General features: G+C 41.0%; 2 protein-coding genes across 4 annotated transcripts in view; one reads left to right on the forward strand and one right to left on the reverse strand.

Annotated features, from left to right (window-relative positions):
* TMEM59 (transmembrane protein 59) lies at nucleotides 1-10510 on the reverse strand. 3 transcript variants are annotated; one of them, XM_089515202.1, is made up of 8 exons: nucleotides 10216-10510; nucleotides 6140-6245; nucleotides 4000-4097; nucleotides 3633-3785; nucleotides 3313-3394; nucleotides 3068-3152; nucleotides 1909-2017; nucleotides 1-860 (listed from the first exon to the last, which is right to left on the reverse strand). In XM_089515202.1, exons 1-8 carry the CDS (start codon nucleotides 10438-10440, stop codon nucleotides 711-713), a joined length of 1008 nt encoding a protein of 335 aa, XP_089371328.1. In that variant the 5' UTR covers nucleotides 10441-10510; the 3' UTR covers nucleotides 1-710. The 3 variants fall into 3 exon arrangements, with proteins under 3 accessions (XP_089371328.1, XP_089371327.1, XP_089371326.1); XM_089515201.1 differs by having other exon boundaries at nucleotides 1-863; nucleotides 3068-3149; nucleotides 10216-10508; XM_089515200.1 differs by having other exon boundaries at nucleotides 1-863; nucleotides 10216-10507.
* The window catches only part of TCEANC2 (transcription elongation factor A N-terminal and central domain containing 2), a 19765-nt gene continuing 9970 nt past the window's right edge, over nucleotides 10068-19862 (forward strand). The window contains exons 1-5 of the mRNA XM_089515203.1: nucleotides 10068-10221; nucleotides 11819-11971; nucleotides 13331-13438; nucleotides 16939-17080; nucleotides 18494-18687. Coding sequence (XP_089371329.1) covers nucleotides 13337-13438; nucleotides 16939-17080; nucleotides 18494-18687 — 438 coding nt within the window. The 5' untranslated portion in view covers nucleotides 10068-10221; nucleotides 11819-11971; nucleotides 13331-13336. The remainder of the gene's footprint in view (nucleotides 10222-11818; nucleotides 11972-13330; nucleotides 13439-16938; nucleotides 17081-18493; nucleotides 18688-19862) is intronic.

Consider the following 19862-nt stretch of genomic DNA (forward strand, 5'->3'; position numbering starts at 1 on the left):
TTGTGTTTTAGACTATATTTTATTTGTTAATCACATTGCTTCTTTAGGAACCAGTTCTCTGAAAATGGAAGCACCACACGACGATGACAAAAATAGCAGATGCAAAACAGAGGAAGCTTAAGGCAAACCATACAATCTAAATTTAAATAGCTGTTTCTGAACACAATACAGAAGAGGTGCCCTAATATATAGAAATGTTATTAAAGTTTTATTGCTGACTAACAGTACTTCAGTGGCAGAAACTGGCATGAAGTTAGAACAGAAATATATTCTTATTTCTGGAAAAGAGCCATCCGAAGTACTAAAGATACTTCCAAAAAGTTCTGCATGTTAAGTTTAATTTATCCACAGCTGAAAACAACTTAAAGACATCTTCTACCACCAAAAGATCCCTACAGTTTTTGAAACATATTTCAAATGTACATTCTGATAAGAGGTTCATAATATGAAAATGCCACAACCTCAATATAGACAATATTTATGATTTTATGGTAAGCAAAAAAGATGCAGACAAGTGTAAATGTACTATAAACCTCACCTGACCAACTCTAGTGGAAAAGACTGAATTCCACGACAGTACAACCTTTACTGATTCGTCAACTTTATTTGAATCTAAACACTGAAACCACATGTCCCCTCAGGCCCCTTCACTGGAAAAAATTGCCAGAGTTAACAAATGTCAAAGAATCAGATGAATTCGTTTTTAAAATCTATATTGATGACTGAGCCAAGTTAACTTTTGTAGGCAGAGGTCCTGCTTCTTGTTCATCAGCCTTGCATTTAACCACCATGAGTGCAGAAGTAGGATATCGGTTCAGTTTTTGTTCATTCATATAGTCTAAGTCTCCATAGATACTCAGCTTCTAGAACAACAAAATAAATGTTATCAAATGTGGGTCATTTGAGATATTATTTTTACTCCTATACGCTTTGTTGCATAGATACTAAAACAATTCTATCCATACTTAAGAGAATAAGTCTTATCATACTTAGTGGGAATTACTTCTGAGTATTTACTTCTTAAAATTGTATTGGTAAAAGCAGGAGAAAACGTTTAGTTCCCTGACCAGAAATTTAAGGGGGAGAAGAAAGATAACAAAAGTTGGCCTTTAGAATGAATAACTGTATGTTATAAACATGTCTAACACAGAGATAATTTCTGCCTCAGTTTAAAAAAAACAGTAGAAGAGTGACATCATAGAAGCATTTCTGGCCATTTAGATCGACATCATAACTTTTCTAATGGCTGTACAGTGGGGCCTCCGCATACGCGGACTTTTTATAAGCGGCTTTGAGCGTATGCGCTCAAGCCACTGGGCGCGCGCGGGGCGGAACATCCCATTCAGTTGAATGGGCGTGCGTGCCTGTTGTGCCGTGCGCGCGCCCGTTGCGCCCCACACACCTCCGCGCCACCGTGCACAAGCCCCATTGTTTACAATGGGGCTCGAGCATAGGCGGAAATTGCCATAAGCGGCGGGATCCGGAACAGATCCCGCCACGTATGGCGAGGTTCCACTGTATATAGCCTCTCAAATTACAGTGATGCTACAATTTTATCTAATCCTACAAAGCAATATTTACAGTTGTGTTATGTAATGTGTGGGTATCCCCTTAGCAATTACTGTTTTGAATTTCTTCACAATGTTTTTGAATTGCTTCACAGGAATCACACCACCTCATTAGGAAATTAGCCATCCTTCAAGAGGTTAGCTATGAGCAAGTGACATCCTCTTACTAAAGGAAATCAATTAAGTCTATTCAGTTTTGTGTTGCTATTTATAAAGGTAAACAGGAGGATTATTAGATTATATCTTTCCTGCCAAGAAGTATCTTGATCCTCTCTCAAAACCACATCATATCAGTGAAGATAATGAAGCAGAATGCCTGCTGTTTTGGAGTTAAGGTTACCTCAGATGGAACATACTGTTCCACAGCAGTAGTAACAGTGGCACAACAAATCCAGAGCAGCACCAGTACAGAGAGGAGAAGTGTGGTTGTTAATATCCAGCCAGAATTTCTGCAATGTAAAGAAACAAAATGTTTATATTTTTCATGATGTATCAAAAGGTTGAATCATAGAAATATTTCTCAGATATTATTCCACTATCTAAAACTATAATGTTCTTTATAATTATACACATTAGGCACTGTTTTAAATGTTACCATAAATGAGCTGCCTTAAACAGGTCTCAGAAAAGAATCTAGTTAAGAGTTCTCACTATTTGCTTAAATGAAATTGCCAGTGGCAGAGCTTTTAAAATATCTCACCAGAATAAATTGATACAAGTAAGTAATATCTTAGTATGATCTCCCTGCCAGGTCCTGTTTCTCAGTATGCCTGAATGAAGTCCACAGTTATTTTATCCAAATTAGGAAAAGGTCATTACTAGTTTAGCAATTTTAAAACAAGCTTTCAAAGCATGGCAGTAATTTGGTTTTAAGTAACCTTAAAACAAACACATTGAAGCTCATTAGACTAGCAGAATAACTACTTCAGCATCTGTTATTTCTAAACTGTCAACATTCCATATGGACCATCAGTTTTGCTTGGATTTAGCTTTTTTTGGAAAAAGACCTTAAAACTGCAGTATTAAAGAATGGGCTGGTTTGAAAATAATGTGTTGTGTTTTAGCATGAAAGTAGTTTTAATAGATAAGGAAGAGTGTGGGACTCTATGATGAATTCCTTTAGTTTAACAGAATAATTAGATGTAGCATAGTCAGTTATTGTTTTGTTGTTGTGTGCCTTTGAGTCATTTCCAGCTTAATCATGGGCTTTTCTTGTCAAAGTTTGTTCAGAGGTTTGCCATTGCCTTCCCCCGGGGCTGAGAGCATGAAACCCAGTGGGTTTCATGACCAATCTGGGAACTGAGTCCTGTTCTCCAAGGTTGTAGTCCAACACTCAAACCACTAAGCCGTGCTGGCTAATTTAATAAACATTTTGCTAAGAACTTATGCAGACAGAGTAGCACCACTGTGCCAACAGTTTAATTCCACAGAGTAAATCATTAAGGACTAAGAAATTTAATTATTTTCAAGGATTACTTAATATGCTAAAATATACATACACTGAAATACATTTGAAGAATCCATCACTTTCATCTTCATCAAAGAATCCTTTGTGAGTCTGTGGACCTCCTGGCTGCAGATCTACTGGAAAACCATAGTGTATTTTTTGCTGAGTTTGGTCATGGGGAAGGGGAAGGACGTAAGGGATTTTAGGGTGCAAAAGCAGCTTTGGGGTGATGTATTTTGCCCACCCCAGTTTAAGTCATAGCTAATGGTATTTGTAAAGCTCCTTCAGGTAACTTACAAGATGCTTTGCTAAGCGATGATTCTTTTATATCCAGGTTTTCCTGACCAGCGCTTTGAATATACTGAACTTCTGGTTTTGACTGGAATTATGGAAAAACAAAAAACAAAAACAACCCTTCAAATCAATGTAAAAGATAAACACAAGTCATCATAGAATGACACATTTAAAAAAAATACATATTTTAAGCAGGGTGAATAATAAATCCAACCTTTAAAAGGCAACATTTTGACAGGCAGACACTCAGTTCTTTCATTTATAAATGAATCACCCTCTCCGCCTCCTGGTTGCTTTCAATTCTCTAATAGGTTAGCAAGTACCTGAAATATCAGTATTTTGCCATCATCAGCTTGAAGGTAGAAAGTCCATGAGGAGGTAATGAAGCTGTGGGCGGTTTCCATCATATCACTCCAGAACGATCTCACAAGTGTAAGAGGAAAGAGAAGATGCATCCTTGGCATTAAAGACATGAGCTGCAAACAGTTTGAAGATTTTTAAATTGCTCTTCACATTAATATAACAGCAACACAATTAACCAAACTAGGCTACAGACCTCTTTGCTACAAAATACATATTTAGAGAATAGAAATACAAACAGTGAAATAAATTATTCACTAATTTTATCGCTTCTTGGCCTTTTGGCTAAGGTAAAGTGTACTGTAATTTTATCAGAAAGGTGGTACTTACTTGATCTCTCCTCAGTTCAGCATATGGTAACTGACTCTGGCATCCAAGATGGCAAGCATATTGTTCATCAGACTGAGAGGTATATGCTTCAGAACAAGCTGTAAAAGAACAGGTGTTGTTTCAGTTCCACAACCCATCTTCCAACTCAGTAACTAAAGCACACCTGAATACAGGATTTTAATAGAATTGTATATCAACCTTGTAGGACCCAAGATCCTGACATCTATCACTAATGGAATGTACCACTGGAGAGAAGACCAAGATAATATTAAGGTCTGAACTGCTTCTTAACATTCAAAGTCTGTTGAAAAACCCAGAACTAAATAATAAGAAATACTAAAAAGAACAGGATAAAAAAATGGCTGGCAGTCTGGTCACTTTCAGTGAGTGCTGGACTATATGCTTAAGTAACAGGTTTTCTAATTGGATGCAACTTCCCATAGCCTGCAGTTCCAAAAACAGTAAAAGGGGGTAGGTAAAATAATAACTATGTAAAGGCACCAGATCCCATCTGATCTTGGACACTAAACAGGGTCAGACTTGGTTATTACTTGGATGGGAGACCGCCAAGCAATACCATGCTATATTTAAGAGGAAGGAACTATCAAAAACACCTCTGAGTATTCCTTCCTAAGAAAGTCCTATGAAATTCACGGGTTCACTATATGTCAACAAGTGTGTATGTGAAGGCACATACACACATACTCTTATATGCTGTTACTTAGGAGTGAACACTACGTGATACAGTAGGTTTTATGTCTGAGTAAACAATAAGACTATAACGAAAAACCTACGCCATTGTATCCATGGGTCAATGTAAGTACTGTACTTTGACTCTTATAAAAAAGGAACCATTCCCTGCTGAAAGGCAAGAGTGGCCCATTCTACACAGGCCTTTGCGCGCCCCCGGTATATACTAGGGGTTGGCCGAGGACGCAGCGTCCTATCAGGCCTCACCCCTAGGACGTACTGGGTACGTCAAAATCGTGGCGCCCTATACAGATGGGCGCCGCCATTTTGATGTCGCGGACGCTTAGCGCCCGCACGTCGCAGTTATGATGCCGCAAGTGCACCATTGGCACCTTGCGGTGTCATAACCGCGCCGCAAAAAGAACCTGCATTTTGCGGGTTCTTTTTGCTGCGCTAGGGAATCGCGTGGTTTGTCCACTGCGGTTCCCTGGTGCAGCAAACATGGGCGCTGGCAGAGCGCCCTTTTTGGGCACCCTATGAAGCACCAGTGTTATCTGTTCTGGAAGCACTGACACTTCTCTACTCCCTCATCCATCCAGCATGTGAGTGCAAACAGTTATGCCTGCTGGAGTTTTGAAATTTCTTTGCCATTGTTTTCCTTTCTTTCATCCTTTAGATCCTTTGTTACATGCCCCTAACCTTGACCTATCCACAGGTCATATCAAAATCCACAATTTTGGCCCCCAAAACCTGCCCTTGACTTATACATGAGGTCGACTTACAGTGGAGTATATACGGTATATTAAAAGAGTTCTCAGATGAAGTGAAATCTGTGTCCTGAAAGATGTGGTTGGTTTTCTCTTTTTTATCACCTTGATACAGTATTCACTGTTCATTTGTGATTGTCTTCTGGACGTTTCCCTCTTAGCTCTGACCTATATTAGAACCTCAGATAACATAGCAGCACCCAAGCTCCCACAGCAGTCTCAGATATCAACCACACAGAAGGATGCAAAGGTATGTCAACCTCTACTCTTGTGATATAGGGCAGGGTATAAATATTTAAATAAATAACATTTTAAAATGTAGTTTTCAAAACCAGGCAAAGATGTGAGTAAACTGTTCACTATACAATTTGTCTTTCCTTGATAGTTTTATTGTTCTTGTGATTAGATATTATGTCGTTCCTTTTTGTTGTTTCTTTTCCTTTGTAAATGGGAAGCGCTCTATGGACTAAATCAGCTTAGTATAGGACAATATTTGGGATTCAAATACTCTGTCTTGTTTTCAGTTCATTGGTGAATTTACTTTTCTTTTGTTACTAGACATGATGGCAGCCATTTTGTGGTTACATCTACAACAGTTTCTCAGATTTTCATATTCGCCTGAGGGCCACCAAAAGGTTGAGGACCACTTTTATAACCTGAAAAAAATTGCTCATTTGTCTTACCAGAATCACATTCCAACTTGGTTTGATTCAAGTCAGTTCCATCATCTGCAAATTGACAAATGGAGAACAGCCTGCAACCTCTTTGACAGGCATACAGTTCTTCTTCCTTAAATACCAACAAGTCACAATCACTACTTTTATCACCTTCTTATGACAAGCACTTCCCTTAAATATATATATATATATATATACACACACACACAATAAAAGTATACATAGACAATGTTCTGGACAGTATCAACTTCTAAGTTGACACAAACTCAAGTTTTGGAACTGAGGAAAAACACCCCACCTATAGATCAGAGGAAAAAGCTACTGAGACCAGGAAGAGAGAAGGGCGGGTTACAGACCGCCAAAAAATACGTAGTGACTACGTATTAGGGTTAGGAAGGTGCGGTGCTTCCGCACCCCCTAACCCTAATACGTAGTCACTACGTATTTTTTGGCGATGGCCGTTCCAGATGGCCACCGCCATGTTTATGTCTTGGATGCATAGCGTCGACGTGTCGCGGCGCCTATGACGTCGCGAGTACACCAGCGGCGCTTTGCGGCATCATAGCTGCGCCGCAGAAAGAAGCTCCATTTTGGAGCTTCTTCTTTGCTCCGTAACGGAGCTGCGCGGTTTGGCTGCAGTGGCTCCCTCACGGAGTAAACAGCAGCGGCGGCAGATCGCCGCAAAGCGGCGGTTTATAACCTGCCTATATCACTCTTGAAATATTAAACTCTGACTCAGTTAACCTCATCAAGATGCTGACCAAGATTCAAAATTTTAGGTTGTCTTTCCATTCCATCCATAGAACACATTTCTTGTAGTGAGTTTTGCCTCTGTTGTTGGCAGATGGGTTTTAGCATCCTTGTCAGCATTGTGGCCCATCAGCTGCCCAGTGACACAGAATGAATTGATTTGTATTTCCTATGCTTTGTTAAATAGTGCTAGTTTTAGCTTGGCAGTCTGCATATGGGAAAAGATAGGAAGGCTGAGAATGGATTATGAACTTTCCTCCGTTACCAACTTGCATGTAGTTTTCCTAACAATTTATGGAGGGGAGTGAGGGGTTATGCCTGGGCACTTTACTTTTCTTTCTCACTTCTTCACTACCGTATGTAATCCTTGGAAATCCTTCTTTCATCCATCTCATTCAAGAGGATTGTGCACAACTACCCAGGGCCACATGGCCAGCCATGGGAAACTAGAGTGCTGGCCTTGGGATAGTAGGGATAGACTTGGTTGTTTAGGGGCTCCATTTTACAATCAGCAAAATTACTGGGATGCTTCTCTGTTACAGACCACCTTCAGCATCAATTGCCACCAATAAAGCTTATCTTATAATAGTAATGTGTGTCAGTGTTCAGTACTAAACAAATTCTTGGGGAATTGTCCACAACTGGTTTTAGTTTGGAACAGCCACAGTTGGATGTATCCAATGAAGTAGACCTTAATACACAAAAACAAAGTTAGCAGCTATGATTTGAGACTGCAGCTCAACCTCACAGCCTCTCAACTGCGGTTCCAATCTCATACAATTTCCCTTCTTATTCATGATCTTTATAAAAGTAGGGAATATGTCCATCAAATTCTAGGGAGGCAGATGTAAATATAAACTGTTTATGTTTACAACTGCCTCCCTAGAATTTGATGGAAAAGTGACTCAAAGGTGGCATATTCCATATTTTCCTATAACCTCCAGCACTTTTATGAAGATGATGAATAAGAAGGGAAACCACGTGAGATTGGAACCACAGCCGAGAAAGGCCAGAAAAAGAATGGATTTGAGTTTTTAGAAAACCCACTACTGAAACTTAATTTAGCCAAGATAGAAGTGTTATAATCTGCCCTGCTACAGCCTTAATACGGACCTGTTATGGGTGCCTATGCTTCTAAAATTGTACTGTCAGCATTGGCTTTCAATCCATTTTGGTTTCCAATGCAAAGTTCTGACGATGATACAGACAGGCCAAAATAAAGCTGCTAAGGGTCACTTTGGAGTTATGCTGTTTAAATGATGCATGCGTCCCAAGAGGCCGGAAGCTGTGCCAAAGCCACATTTCAGTCCTAAGGACTGCAGCATAGCTTTGGCGCAGCTTCTGGCCTCTTAAGATGCATGTGTCATTTAAACAGCATACCTCCAAAATGATCTGAAGCAGCTTTATTTTGGCCTGTCTGTTTGGGCCCCTTAAGTACTACACCCCATTACTTGTCCCTGGTCAGTGGCAAAGACCCCATTCTGAACTAGGAAAGGTTGTATCTCGATAGCACATCTATCAGCCAGTTCTCACGTTCAGCCTTCGGTATTTCCAGCTCTGATAGGCAAGACTTTTCTCTAAAGCCTCGGGCAGCTGCTACCAGGCAGTGCAGACAATACTGAACTAGACAGACAAGCGATCTGACTTCAATTAAGGCAGTTTTTTACCCCACGATCTGAGATAAAGCAGGTGGGTTATGGAGCTTGTTCAGCCACAGTGTCCAACTGCTGGAGGTCATTTTCCCAAGAAAGCTTCCCTGCTTGGCTTTTTGGTTCTTGTTTCCAGCAGGGTCTAAAGCTTTCTGATACAGAGGCTGGATGGCCATCTGTCAGGGGTGCTTTGGTTGGGAGTTCCTGCATGGCAGGGAGTTGGACGGGTGGCATTTGGGGTCTCTGCCAACTCTAGGACTTTAATTCTTCTTCTCTTAATGAGGCCCAGAGAGAGCCCGCAATAACTAGCTGGTTGTGGGGACGACGAGGGTTATTTGGGGAGAAATGGCAATAGCAAATACACTCATCTCTCCAAATGTGCGTCTTTGACTTTTGCGGACTTGGCTACTCATGGATTTTATCAATATGTTCTCTCTAGGAATACATGCAGGTCCTCCAACGCAACTCTATGGTCAGCTTTAACCCAAAGTCGCACTGGAAGACCTAGAGATTCCTAGAGAGAACACTAGGCCTTTGTAGCTCCTTCTCCAGTGCAACTCTGTGGTCAATGTCTGGCAGATGTTGACCATAGACTTGCACTGGAGGACTCAGAGATCCCTAGAGAGGCGTTCCCTCAGGTGGAAACATAGTGTTTTTGTTATCTGTGGGTCTTCCACATTCATGGGGGCCCTGTGGCCCTAACCCCAGAGGGACAAGTGTACTGCTTCATAGTGAACTCAGGACACTCTAAGCAGTTTACCAATTGCGCTTAACAAGCTGGCTACTCCTTTTACTGACCTAGGAAAGGATGGAAGGCTGAGTGGACCTTGAGCCCCTGCCTGGGATCGAACCCACAACCTTGTGGCTGCAGTACAGTGGAGCCTCCGCATACGCGGTCTTTTTATAGGCAGCTTTGAGCATAGGCGCTCAAAGCCGCCGGCGCGCGCGGGGTGGCGCGTCCCATTCAATTGAATGGGCGCGTGCACCTGTTGCGCCTTGTGTGCCGCCGCGCACGAGCCCCATTGTTTACAATGGGGCTCGAGCATAGGCGGAAATCGCCATACGCAGCGGGATCCGGAAGGGATCCCCCGCGTATGGTGAGGTTCCACTGTACTTGCAGTTCCATGGTCAACATTTGCCAGACATTGGTTGTGGGTTGGATCTCATTGACCATAGAGTTGCACTGGAGGAGCTACAAGGGTCTAGTGGAGTGTTCTCTCTAGGAATCTCTAAGTCCTCCAATGCAACTCTTAAAGCTGACCATAGAGTTGTGCTGGAGGACCTGGATATTCCTAGAGAGGACACAACCCCTGTGCCACCAGGGCTCCAAAGGAAGATGGCTGGGTTCAAACCCACAACTTTATGGCTGCAGAACCTGGATTGAACCAATGGAGGGCAGAGGTCCACTTAGGGCCTTAGAGCCCTTACCTGGGATCGAACCCGCAGCCTTATCGCCACAGTACTTGCAATTAACCACTGCGCCACCAGGGCTGCAATAGAAACCAGAGGCCCACTCAGCACCTTAAAGCCCGAGCCTGGGATCGAACGGAAGACGGAGTTCCACTTAAGACCTTGGAGCCCCTGCCCGGGATCGAACCCGCGACCTTGTGGCTGCAGTGCCTGCATTTAACCACTGCGCCACCGGGGCCACTAGAGGCCCCCGCCTGCCAGTCCCCCCTTTACCTTGGGGTAGGTATGGAGCGGGTAGGTGTTCTGGCAGGTCCGCTGGCACGAAGCCGTGTTCCCCAGCGCAGGCTCGAAAGCCTCGGAAAGAGGGTAAGGGACGGCTGGCTCCGCCTCCTCCGCCCCCCAAGCCGGCTGGCTCCCCAGAGAGGAGAGGAGGACGAGGAAGGGCCCCAGACACCGATGCTGCTGCTGCTGCTGCTGCCGCCGCCGCGCCCCCGCCATTTTGTGCTCCACCGCAGACGGAGGGAGGGTTGTTTGTTTGTTTTGCAAACCGCCCCTCCGCGCGCTTGCCACTTCCGGTGACAGCCAAACACGCCCATAGATTTTATTGTAGAAACACCGCTAGGCAAACGACTCGCGGGTTTCTTTAGCATCCCTGCGCTCTTCCTCTCTCTCGCTCAGGGATTTTGGACTTCAGCTCCCAGAAGCCTCAGCCATGTTGGCCAATAGCCTGGGATTCTGGGAGCTGAAGTCCAAATTCTTAAAGAGCACAGTTTGGGAACCTCTACCACAGAAAATAATTGATTTTTTTTTTAAAAAGCAAACTTGTCCCCCCAGTACTTCTTGGCTAAGCAGGGTCAACCCTGGTTAGTAATTGGGTGGGAGGCCGCTAAAGAATACCAGGAGCTGTATGTAGGCTAGATTTCAGACAGAGGAAGGAACTGGCAATGTTCCTTGCATAAAAAAACCCTGTGGAAATCATGGGGTCACCATAAAAAGTGGACAGGCTGAACTTTGCAGTGGTCCCCAAACTGTGCCCTTTGTTTTGGACTTCAGCTCCCAGAAGCCTCAGCCATGTTGGCCAATAGCCTGGGATTCTGGGAGCTGAAGTCCAAAAGCCCTTAAAGAGCACAGCTTGATGACCACTGGGCTAAAGCCACAGAATTGGAACCTAAGTAGGGTCAACCCTGGTTAGTAATTGGGTAGGAGACCGCCAACCAAAACTGTGGGCTATATTTCAGAGGAAGCAACTGGCAAGACCACCTCTGAGTCTTCCTTATGAAATCCATGGGGTCCCCATAAATTGATAGGCACCTTGAAGGCAAAGACACTAAACCCTCCTAAATGTAGGAGGGAAATCCCTGGTTTCATTAGGTTTCCATTTCTTCGGTCCAAAACACACTGGAGAAATAATCCGGTTTGAGGCCGCTTTAAGTGCCCTGACTCAATGTTAGGGAATTCTGGGAACTATAGTTGTGTGAGACATTGAGCCTTCTCTATCAGAGAACTCTGGTGCCACAATGAACTACAGTTCCCAGGATTCCCTAATACTGAGCCAAAGTGCAGTTAAAGTGGTCTCGAACCGGATTATTTCTGAATTGTGTTTTGAAACAGAAATCGAAATCAGCCAGGAAAGCTCCTTCTTCATTTGGGAGGGTTGTGTATTTCATATTTCATAAGGTTTTCCAAGGCAAGGAATACTGGTTTTGCCAGTTCCTTCCTCTGAAATATAGCCTTCAGATTTCGTTGGCGGTCTCCCGTCCAATTATTAACCAAGGTTGACCCTGCTTAGCCTCCAAGATCAGAATTCTGTAATTTTAGACTATTTAGACCACCTTTAGGAGTGTTAAGACTTTTATTATCTCTATGATCAATCTAGTGGGCGGGGATCGGAAAGGATGACGTCATCACAGTCGGCCGGACTGGGCACCGCAAAGCTTCTTGGGAAATGTAGTTCCCCCAAAGTGGGCAGAGAGGAGGTTGGGAGTCGAGGTGCCAGAAACCATCTCAGGTTAATGTTGCAGGTTCCAAGGTAAGAGCCGGTTTCATTCACTCATAACAGAGTTGTCTTGGCAAGATTTGCTCAGAGAGGATTTGCATCCCTGTGAGGCTGAGAGAGTGTGACCTGCCTAAGGTCACCCAATGGGTTTCCACTGACTGCGCAGGGATTCGAACTCAGGTCTCCAGAGTCATAAGAAATAATCCAAGTTGACACCACTTTTAACTGGTATGGCTCAGTGCTGTGGGATCCTGGGAAATTGTAGTTCTGACTGTGAGATATTTAGCCTTCTCTGTCAAGAGAGCTCTGGTGCCACAACAAACAACAAATCCCAGAATTCCATAGCATTCAGCCTTGGCAGTTAAAGTGGTGTCAACCTGGATCATTTCTGCAGTTTGGATGCAGCCATAGGCTAAGCTTTGTCATTATTCAAACCTCTTCACCACATTGGCTGTCACCTTAATTGGTCTTCTTAAAATATTTTAACTTTGAATGTTTAACTGATGGTTTTATTATTATGTTGGGGAAGGGTTGGGTATTGTTTAATTTATGATTATTCTGTATTATGAATTTTATCTCTTTTATTGTAACCTGCCTCGATCTGTAGGGAGAGCTGGGCTAATAATAATAATAATAATAATAATTATCCCTTTTGGCCATTGTGCTTCATTACATTACATTCATTACAGCCTTCCCAGCTTTCCTTTAAGTAAGATAGCAAAGACTGCTCCCAATCACTGATCTGTACCCTATCCACCATTTTCTCCCCATTGTATTACAGTATTGACTACTGCCGCATTTGCACTGCAGAAATAATAATAATAATAATAATAATAATAATATGTTTTATTTATATACCGCTATTCCAAAGATCATAGCGGTGAACAGCAAGTAAGCTAATTAGCAAGTAAGCTAATTTGCCCCCAATTGTCTGGGTACTAATTTTAGCTCCCTCCTCGGAAGGATGCAAGCCTGAGTCGAGCTTGGGCCCTTTGCTGGTCTTGAACTCGCAACCTTGTGGTTTTGAGTGAATGGCTGCAGTACAGGCATTTAACCACTGCGCCACCAGGGCAAAATAATCTGGTTTGACACAACTTTAACTGCCTTGGCTCAATGCTATGGAATTCTGGGAACTGTTGTTGGTTGTGGCACCAGAGCTTTGCCATAGTAACATATTTTAATCCAAATACTCTGTCCGTCTGACTTTATTCCAGAAATGCCAGTTACAGAACTGTCCCTCTTCTATCTCACTTATATTAACTCTTCAAGTGAACGTACACTGTACTTTTTTGTTAATTGTAAGGTCATTATCAACCTCAAATGTTGGAGATTCTTCCCCTTCCACAGAAGAAGTGTCTCTTTCCTATAATCTGGGACTTTTACCTGTTTCAGAATTTCATGGATAAGTTTGTTGTACGAAAACCCAGAACTGAGGGACAAGCGAAGAAACAAGGATGTGGAGGAAAAAACTACAAGCAAGCCACTATAGAGTCTCTGAAGGTAGGATTTCTTACAGCAGAATACAAATGCTAACATTATTTTTTTAAAGGCATAATGCAATATTTTACCATTGTCCTTGCATTTCACAAAACTAATTTGTATTTCAAACAGGTTTCTGAGGATATAAATAACAACACAGGAGCTATTTTCAGAGAAATGTAGAACAATCAGCACTCTGGAATATAAATTACAAAGGGAGGGCATTATTTTTAAGTCATTATGACAAAATCCTTCACTAAAAATATCACACAGTGAACTGTCAAGTACAGTCAGCCCTCTATATCTATGGATTTTTTTATCTGTTCATTCAATCATCTATGGTTTGAAAATAATTTAAAAATATGTAATTCCCAAGAAGCAAACCTTGATTTTGCCATTTTATATATGAGGCACCATTTTACTATACCATTGTATTTAATGGGACTTGAGCATCCACAGATTTTGGTATCCATGGGGAGACCTGGAACCAAACCCCAGTGAATACCAAGGTCCCATTGTATTCTTAAAGCATTCAGGAACGTATATCATATATTGTAGCTGCCATATACATATCACATATACTAGAGATGTCCTGCAACTACAGCCCACAAAACTCCACTCAGACTTCATTTCAAATACGACTTCAGTACATGGTGTCAGTAGAATGTACTTTAAGATATTACGCTTGTCAAATTAGACACTGAAATCTTTTGGTAAAGTGTGACACATCATTGATAAGAAAATGGTAAGTATGATTTGAAAAGACAGAGCATGCAGAGGAGCAGTTCGTGAATATGTGGGGCTGCATCTATACTGCAGAATTAATGCAGTTTGACATCATTTTAACTGCCATGGCTTAATACTGTGGACTTCTGGGATGTGTAGTTTTGTGAAATATCTAGCCTTTTCTGTCAGAGATTTTGTATGCCATGGCAAACTACAGATCCCAGGATACAATAGGACGGGGCCATCCCAGGATTTTGTAGGATGGAGCAGTACTCAAACTGCATTAATTCTGCAGTGTGGCAGCAGCCTGGGTTATATTTTCACATGCCACTGCCCCAAGCTGGTATACAGCCCAGCATCTACAATGCAGCCATTTCCATATTGTCAGAGAGCAGAGGGAATCTGTGAGAAGAAACACAGCTATTTTTCTTTAGCTGGATGTGCTGCAGCAAGAATACATAGGGACCTCTGAGGTTTTTCAGAATGTCTTGCTGATTACATGCTTGCAGTGTGTCCAGCTATAGGAGAATAGATGGAACCGTCCTCATTGAGCCCCTTCACTCTATATAAAATTAAGATTAAAAAATACAAAAGTTTAAAAATATGATCTAAAACACATACTTCATATAAAAACCACCCTGTTATGATTTTAAAAAGCCTTCCTAAACAAAAATGTTTTTACTTGTTGGTGAAACACCCATGGTGGAGGGAGTGGGGCTGCACTGCTTACAAGGTGGGTTTGGGGATGGAAATTAGTTGCTGCATGGTCAGAACAGAATTGTGACCTCCACAGCAATAATAAAAGTGAGTTGCAGTGGCATAAGTGTGACTTAACACAATCATAATTCACTAACAGGAGAAAAGCCCACATCTCATGAAGCATATACAGTGGGCCCTTGGTATCCACTGGGCTTTGGTTCCAAGACCCCTGTGGATACCAAAATCTGTCGATGCTCTGGTCCCATTAAATACAGTGGCATGCTAAAATGGTGTACCTTATATAAAATGGCAAAAACAAGGATTGCTTTTTGGAATGTATGTATTTTGGAATAGTTTCAAGCTACAGATGGTGGAATTCGTGGATGAAGAATCCATGGATATGGAGAGCCAACTGTAAATATGAGACATTATGAAGGTGATCTTGGCAAAATAGACTGAAAGGAAGACTGGAAAATTAGACTTGGGAACTGTTGCCACCAAATATGTACCTTGATTCCTAACTCTGCCCTGACACTAAAACAACTCTTTAATATTTATAAGCAACTGACATTATACTGAACATTGTGGTAAAGCATTAGGTGAAAATCATAGCATCCGGTTAAAGAAACAGCACATTTACTTTGCACTACAACAAGTTACAGTTACTGTGATGATATTCCTGAGTTTTTGAAATGACATGTTTTTAAAAAGAGTTTTAGAAGGTAACCATAAGATCTGTGAATATTTGAAAACAGCATGTAAAATGTATCCATGTAAACTTAATCTAGACTGTTAGATCTTAGTTTTTTGTGGGTTTTTTTGGTCTTTGTGGCCATGTTCTAGAAGAGTTTCTTCCTGATGTTTCACCAGCATCTGTGTTAGTTTAAACACAGAAAACAATGTAGCAATTTCACAGTATCCTTGTCCATTGGTAGTAAAGCTTACAACCATTTTACTTTTACCTCATCTGCTTTTGTTGTCCATGAGTTTGCTTTTTGTTGTCCATGAAGTTTGCTTCCCCCGTAGTACACTTTATCCTAGCTGCTTCTGATTTCTAGCCTTTTCATTTTAACATTATCTATCAACAACTTTTATCAATCCCTGCTTAGCCACAGAAACCCACTGGGTGACCTTGCGTAAATCACACTCTCTCAGCCTCAGAGAAAGGCATGGACAAACCCCTTCTGAACACATCTTGCCAAGAAAGCCCCATGATACATTTGCTTTTGGTTGCCATAAATCAGAAATGACTTGAAGGCCCACCACCACCACCACCATAACAACCCCCTTTGCTTGCTTGCTCATTTCACCTACAGTATATACATTATTCCAAATCACCCTCACAAACCTTTGGCCTTAATTCTGTGAGACATTTCGCCTTCTCTAAAAGAGAGCTCTGGTGCCACAATAAACTACAGTTCCCAGGATTCCCTAGCACTGAGCCAGGGCAGGTGTCAAACTGGATTATTTCTGCATTGTGTTTTGGACCTTAAAGTGGGCAGAATATTATTATTATTATTATTATTATTATTATTATTATTCAACTTTATTTCTAAAGTGATGTAATTATATATATAGTAAGGTTTCTTCTCCCTGAATACTCTTTTCTCAGAATATACTCCCTAGTGTATTGCTACCTGGAGGAGAGAATGCAACTGTTGTGATTAAGTATTGGGTTTGGAGTGAAAAGAAAATGCATGACCCATAATAAATGAGGGCAGAGGCAAAGCCTTGGATTAGAAAGTAGTGAAAAATAAGAGCTGGGATTAGCTTGATAGGACTCCGAGGTGTTTTCAGTTTTTTATGAGAAATGCCTACTCAAAATGCACACTTCAGAATCGCAAGTGAAATGAAGATGGCAGGCTAATGAGTTTATTTTGCTTTCTAGATCTTGCTCACTTGCATTGCATCAGAGACTTGCTGTGAAACAAGTATTCATCTGTTAGGAATATCAAGTTTTCCGTACTTGACTGCCTGTCATCATCAATAATTTATAGGTCAATAACAGCTGCATTAGATGACATAAAGCACAATAAATTTATTTGCAATAAGTATGTCTGTCTGTTCTGCCTCCTAATGATGATTCTCCTTCCCAGAGAGTTGTGGTTGTTGAAGATATAAAAAGATGGAAAGCTATGCTAGAGCTTTCAGGGCAGCCTAAGGAAAACCTAATAGAGGCCTTAATGGAATTAAAGAAGAAAATACCCTCAAAGGAAGTTTTACTTTCAACCAAAATAGGTAAAATTATTTTTATTTTTCACTAGACGTATTTATCATAGTTGGTGAGAATAAACAGAAATCTTAGAAGTGTTCCCTTTTAAAAAAAACATTCTGAGTGGTTTGACAGTCTTTCAAAGTAATCTTACCTTAAAACTGACCAGCACTAGGAAAAATGTTGTTTCAGGTGCCCATGAAAGACTTTCTACATTTCTTCCCTTTTCTGCCCCCAGAGAGCTTACATTAGCAACATTTATTTACTTACTAGTTTTAATACCCAGCATTGTTCAGGAGAACTATTAATCATTGTTAATGTCCATTGAGTTTCAACTGCTTTGGAAGATGTCTACCTGTCTGTTTGGGTGTTCTTCACACTGTGTATCAGTCTCAGTTTCCCTTGAGAGAGCATGCAACTCCAGATCAGCTGCCAAACATATTCCTCTGTATGAATGAAAAAATAATTGGGTTGCTCGCCATGTCCACTTCAAGTGAATTTTGAGTGTATTAAAGTAATCTCAGTTTTAAGTCGGGCTATTCCAAACATCTGCACCAAATCTGGTGGAAATTCATTCAGCCTACAGACAGACAGAAATGACATTTTTTAAATACATAGATGCATTTATTTGGAGCATTTAAAATTATTCTAGTCTGAGAAGTCCTTAAGGCAGTTTACAATCTATTTTAAATACAAGAAAATATTAAAGAATCACTAGGAGGAGTCTTCAGATATTCTAGCTGCTACTCTGAATCTGTGGCATATAGCAGATATATAAGGGAGAGTTGAAGGGAAATAACACTGAAATGCTGGAAAATGGGAGATGTACTCCACCGATCTTGGGGAACAAAATGTATGTTAAACCATGTTGTTGTAAAAAAAGGCTTTTTTATTTGTTCCGCTGACACATTTCATGAAAACCCTTGTTCATAAGATAATTCTTCTGTTTCTCTTTTTTCTGTGGTTGTAGTCAGAGTTTCTAGTGTTAAATCAAAACACACTAGAAACTGGCTACAACAACAGAAAGAGAAAAACAGAAGAATTAGCTCTTGAAGAAGAATTTTCCCAAAACACATCAGCTAAACAAATAAGAAAGCTTTTTTTACAATAATACAGCTTAACATATGTTTTGTTCCACAGGAACACCAGAGTATATCTCCAATTTTCCAGCATAGCAGAGACAGACACCGTCCTCGTAAGCTGTCAAAGGAGCTAAATGTCAGTACCTCACAATGTAGAGTTTTCATCCCTGCATTGCTACTGTTCTGTGTTGCAGCCTCTTGCTGCTAGTGACATATGTAAGAGGTTGTGTGTGTGTGTGTGTGTGTGTAAAATAAAGATGTTTATAAGTTTTTGGATGTTCTGCATAGGTTAACAAGGAACTGTGTTACTTTATGACTATATGATATGTAATCCACTTATCTTTCATTTTCTACAAGGCCATACAGTGAATAAGATGCGTAAGTATCCAGACAAAGATGTGGCTACTCTTGCCAGAGAAGTATATACTGAATGGCGAACGTTTATCAAGGACCATTCAAATCGACCCTCAATAGAAGTGAGGAGTGACCCCAAAACAGAGAGACTTCGACAGAATGCACGAAAGTTGCTTGCTGAAGCTTTAGAGACAGAGGTAAGTTGTATATATTATTATTTTTTGAAATGAATTTGTATTATCTTTATTTACAAAAGTTAGTCTGTTGCCAAGTTAGTTGATATATCAAGAAAAGTTAAAAAGTTGCTGGCTTTAAAGATAACAGAGCATTTAAACTGTAGCAACAGAGGTTTTTTTACAGTTAAAGTAGTCCTGCCTTTGCAGTTTACCTAATGTGCATAACAGAATTGACAGTGGCTCTGCCTTTAGTCTTGCCCCTCTCCTCCTGTTGCAGGTCCGCTGGCATGAATAATAAAATTTTTAAGTACTGTAGGTATGTTTATATATTATTTATCATGGGGTGTGTGTGATTATTTTTAACTTGCAGTTTTGCTGCAGGTATTGTGTGTGTTGATAACATCATAGTGCAGTGGCTTCCAAACTTTTTACATCTGTAACCCCCTTTACATTTACATGTAGATGTTGCCCCCCCCCACTTGATGTAGTATATGAATAAAAACAATTTGTTTGTTTAGTTTGCATATTTTCATTTCTATATTCATATATATTCACATTTTAATATTTTATAAGGAAATAGCATCGTCCAAATTAGAATAATTTTATTTAAATAAATTCAGTACTTAACATATATGTAGATTTTACACATACTGTCTCACAGACAGCCACATTCACATAAGCCAATGCTCACAGCAGATATGTGCACACTCAGTCATGCTCTTTCAGTCTTTCTTTCACTCAGCACACATACTCATTTACTTTCTCTCACTCACACAGTCACACAGAAACATTCATTCACAAGAGCCCTGGTGGAGCAGTGATTAAATGCCTGTACTTTAGCAACTCACTCAAAACCATAAGGTTGCGAGTTCAGTACCAGCAAAAGGGTTCAAGCTCGACTCAGGCTTGCATCCTTCCGAGGTCACTAAAATGAGTACCCAGCTTGTTGGGGGCAGTTAGCTTACAGTTGTAAACCGCTTAGGGAGTGCTTAAGTGCACTGATAAACGGTATAGAAATGTACTTGCTATTGCTATATGCAAGTATATGCAAGTGCATATGTGAGTGTGTAAAAAAGAGATGAAGAGTGACTGTGTGTGTGTGTGTGTGTGTGCGTGAGAGAGAGAGAGAGAGAGAGAGAGAGAGAGAGAGAGAGAGAGAGAGAATTTGTGCAAGCTTGGGATGGGCCCCCCAGAGG

Source organism: Sceloporus occidentalis, unplaced genomic scaffold (genome assembly GCF_023333645.1).
Source record: "Sceloporus occidentalis isolate IW3139 unplaced genomic scaffold, rSceOcc1.0.p SCAF_3, whole genome shotgun sequence".
Lineage (NCBI taxonomy): Eukaryota > Metazoa > Chordata > Lepidosauria > Squamata > Phrynosomatidae > Sceloporus > Sceloporus occidentalis.

What these genes read in the sequence shown, in the direction of transcription:
- TMEM59 (XM_089515200.1), bottom strand. Translation starts at nt 10,440, where the DNA reads ATGGCGGGGGCGCGGCGGCGGCAGCAGCAGCAGCAGCAGCATCGGTGT. An exon ending in ATCGCTTAGCAAAGCATCTT is followed by an intron (nt 3,153 to 3,312) that starts GTAAGTTACCTG and finishes ATGGTTTTCCAG; the next exon opens with TAGATCTGCAGCCAGGAGGT. An exon ending in AACAGTATGTTCCATCTGAG is followed by an intron (nt 864 to 1,908) that starts GTAACCTTAACT and finishes TTGTTGTTCTAG; the next exon opens with AAGCTGAGTATCTATGGAGA.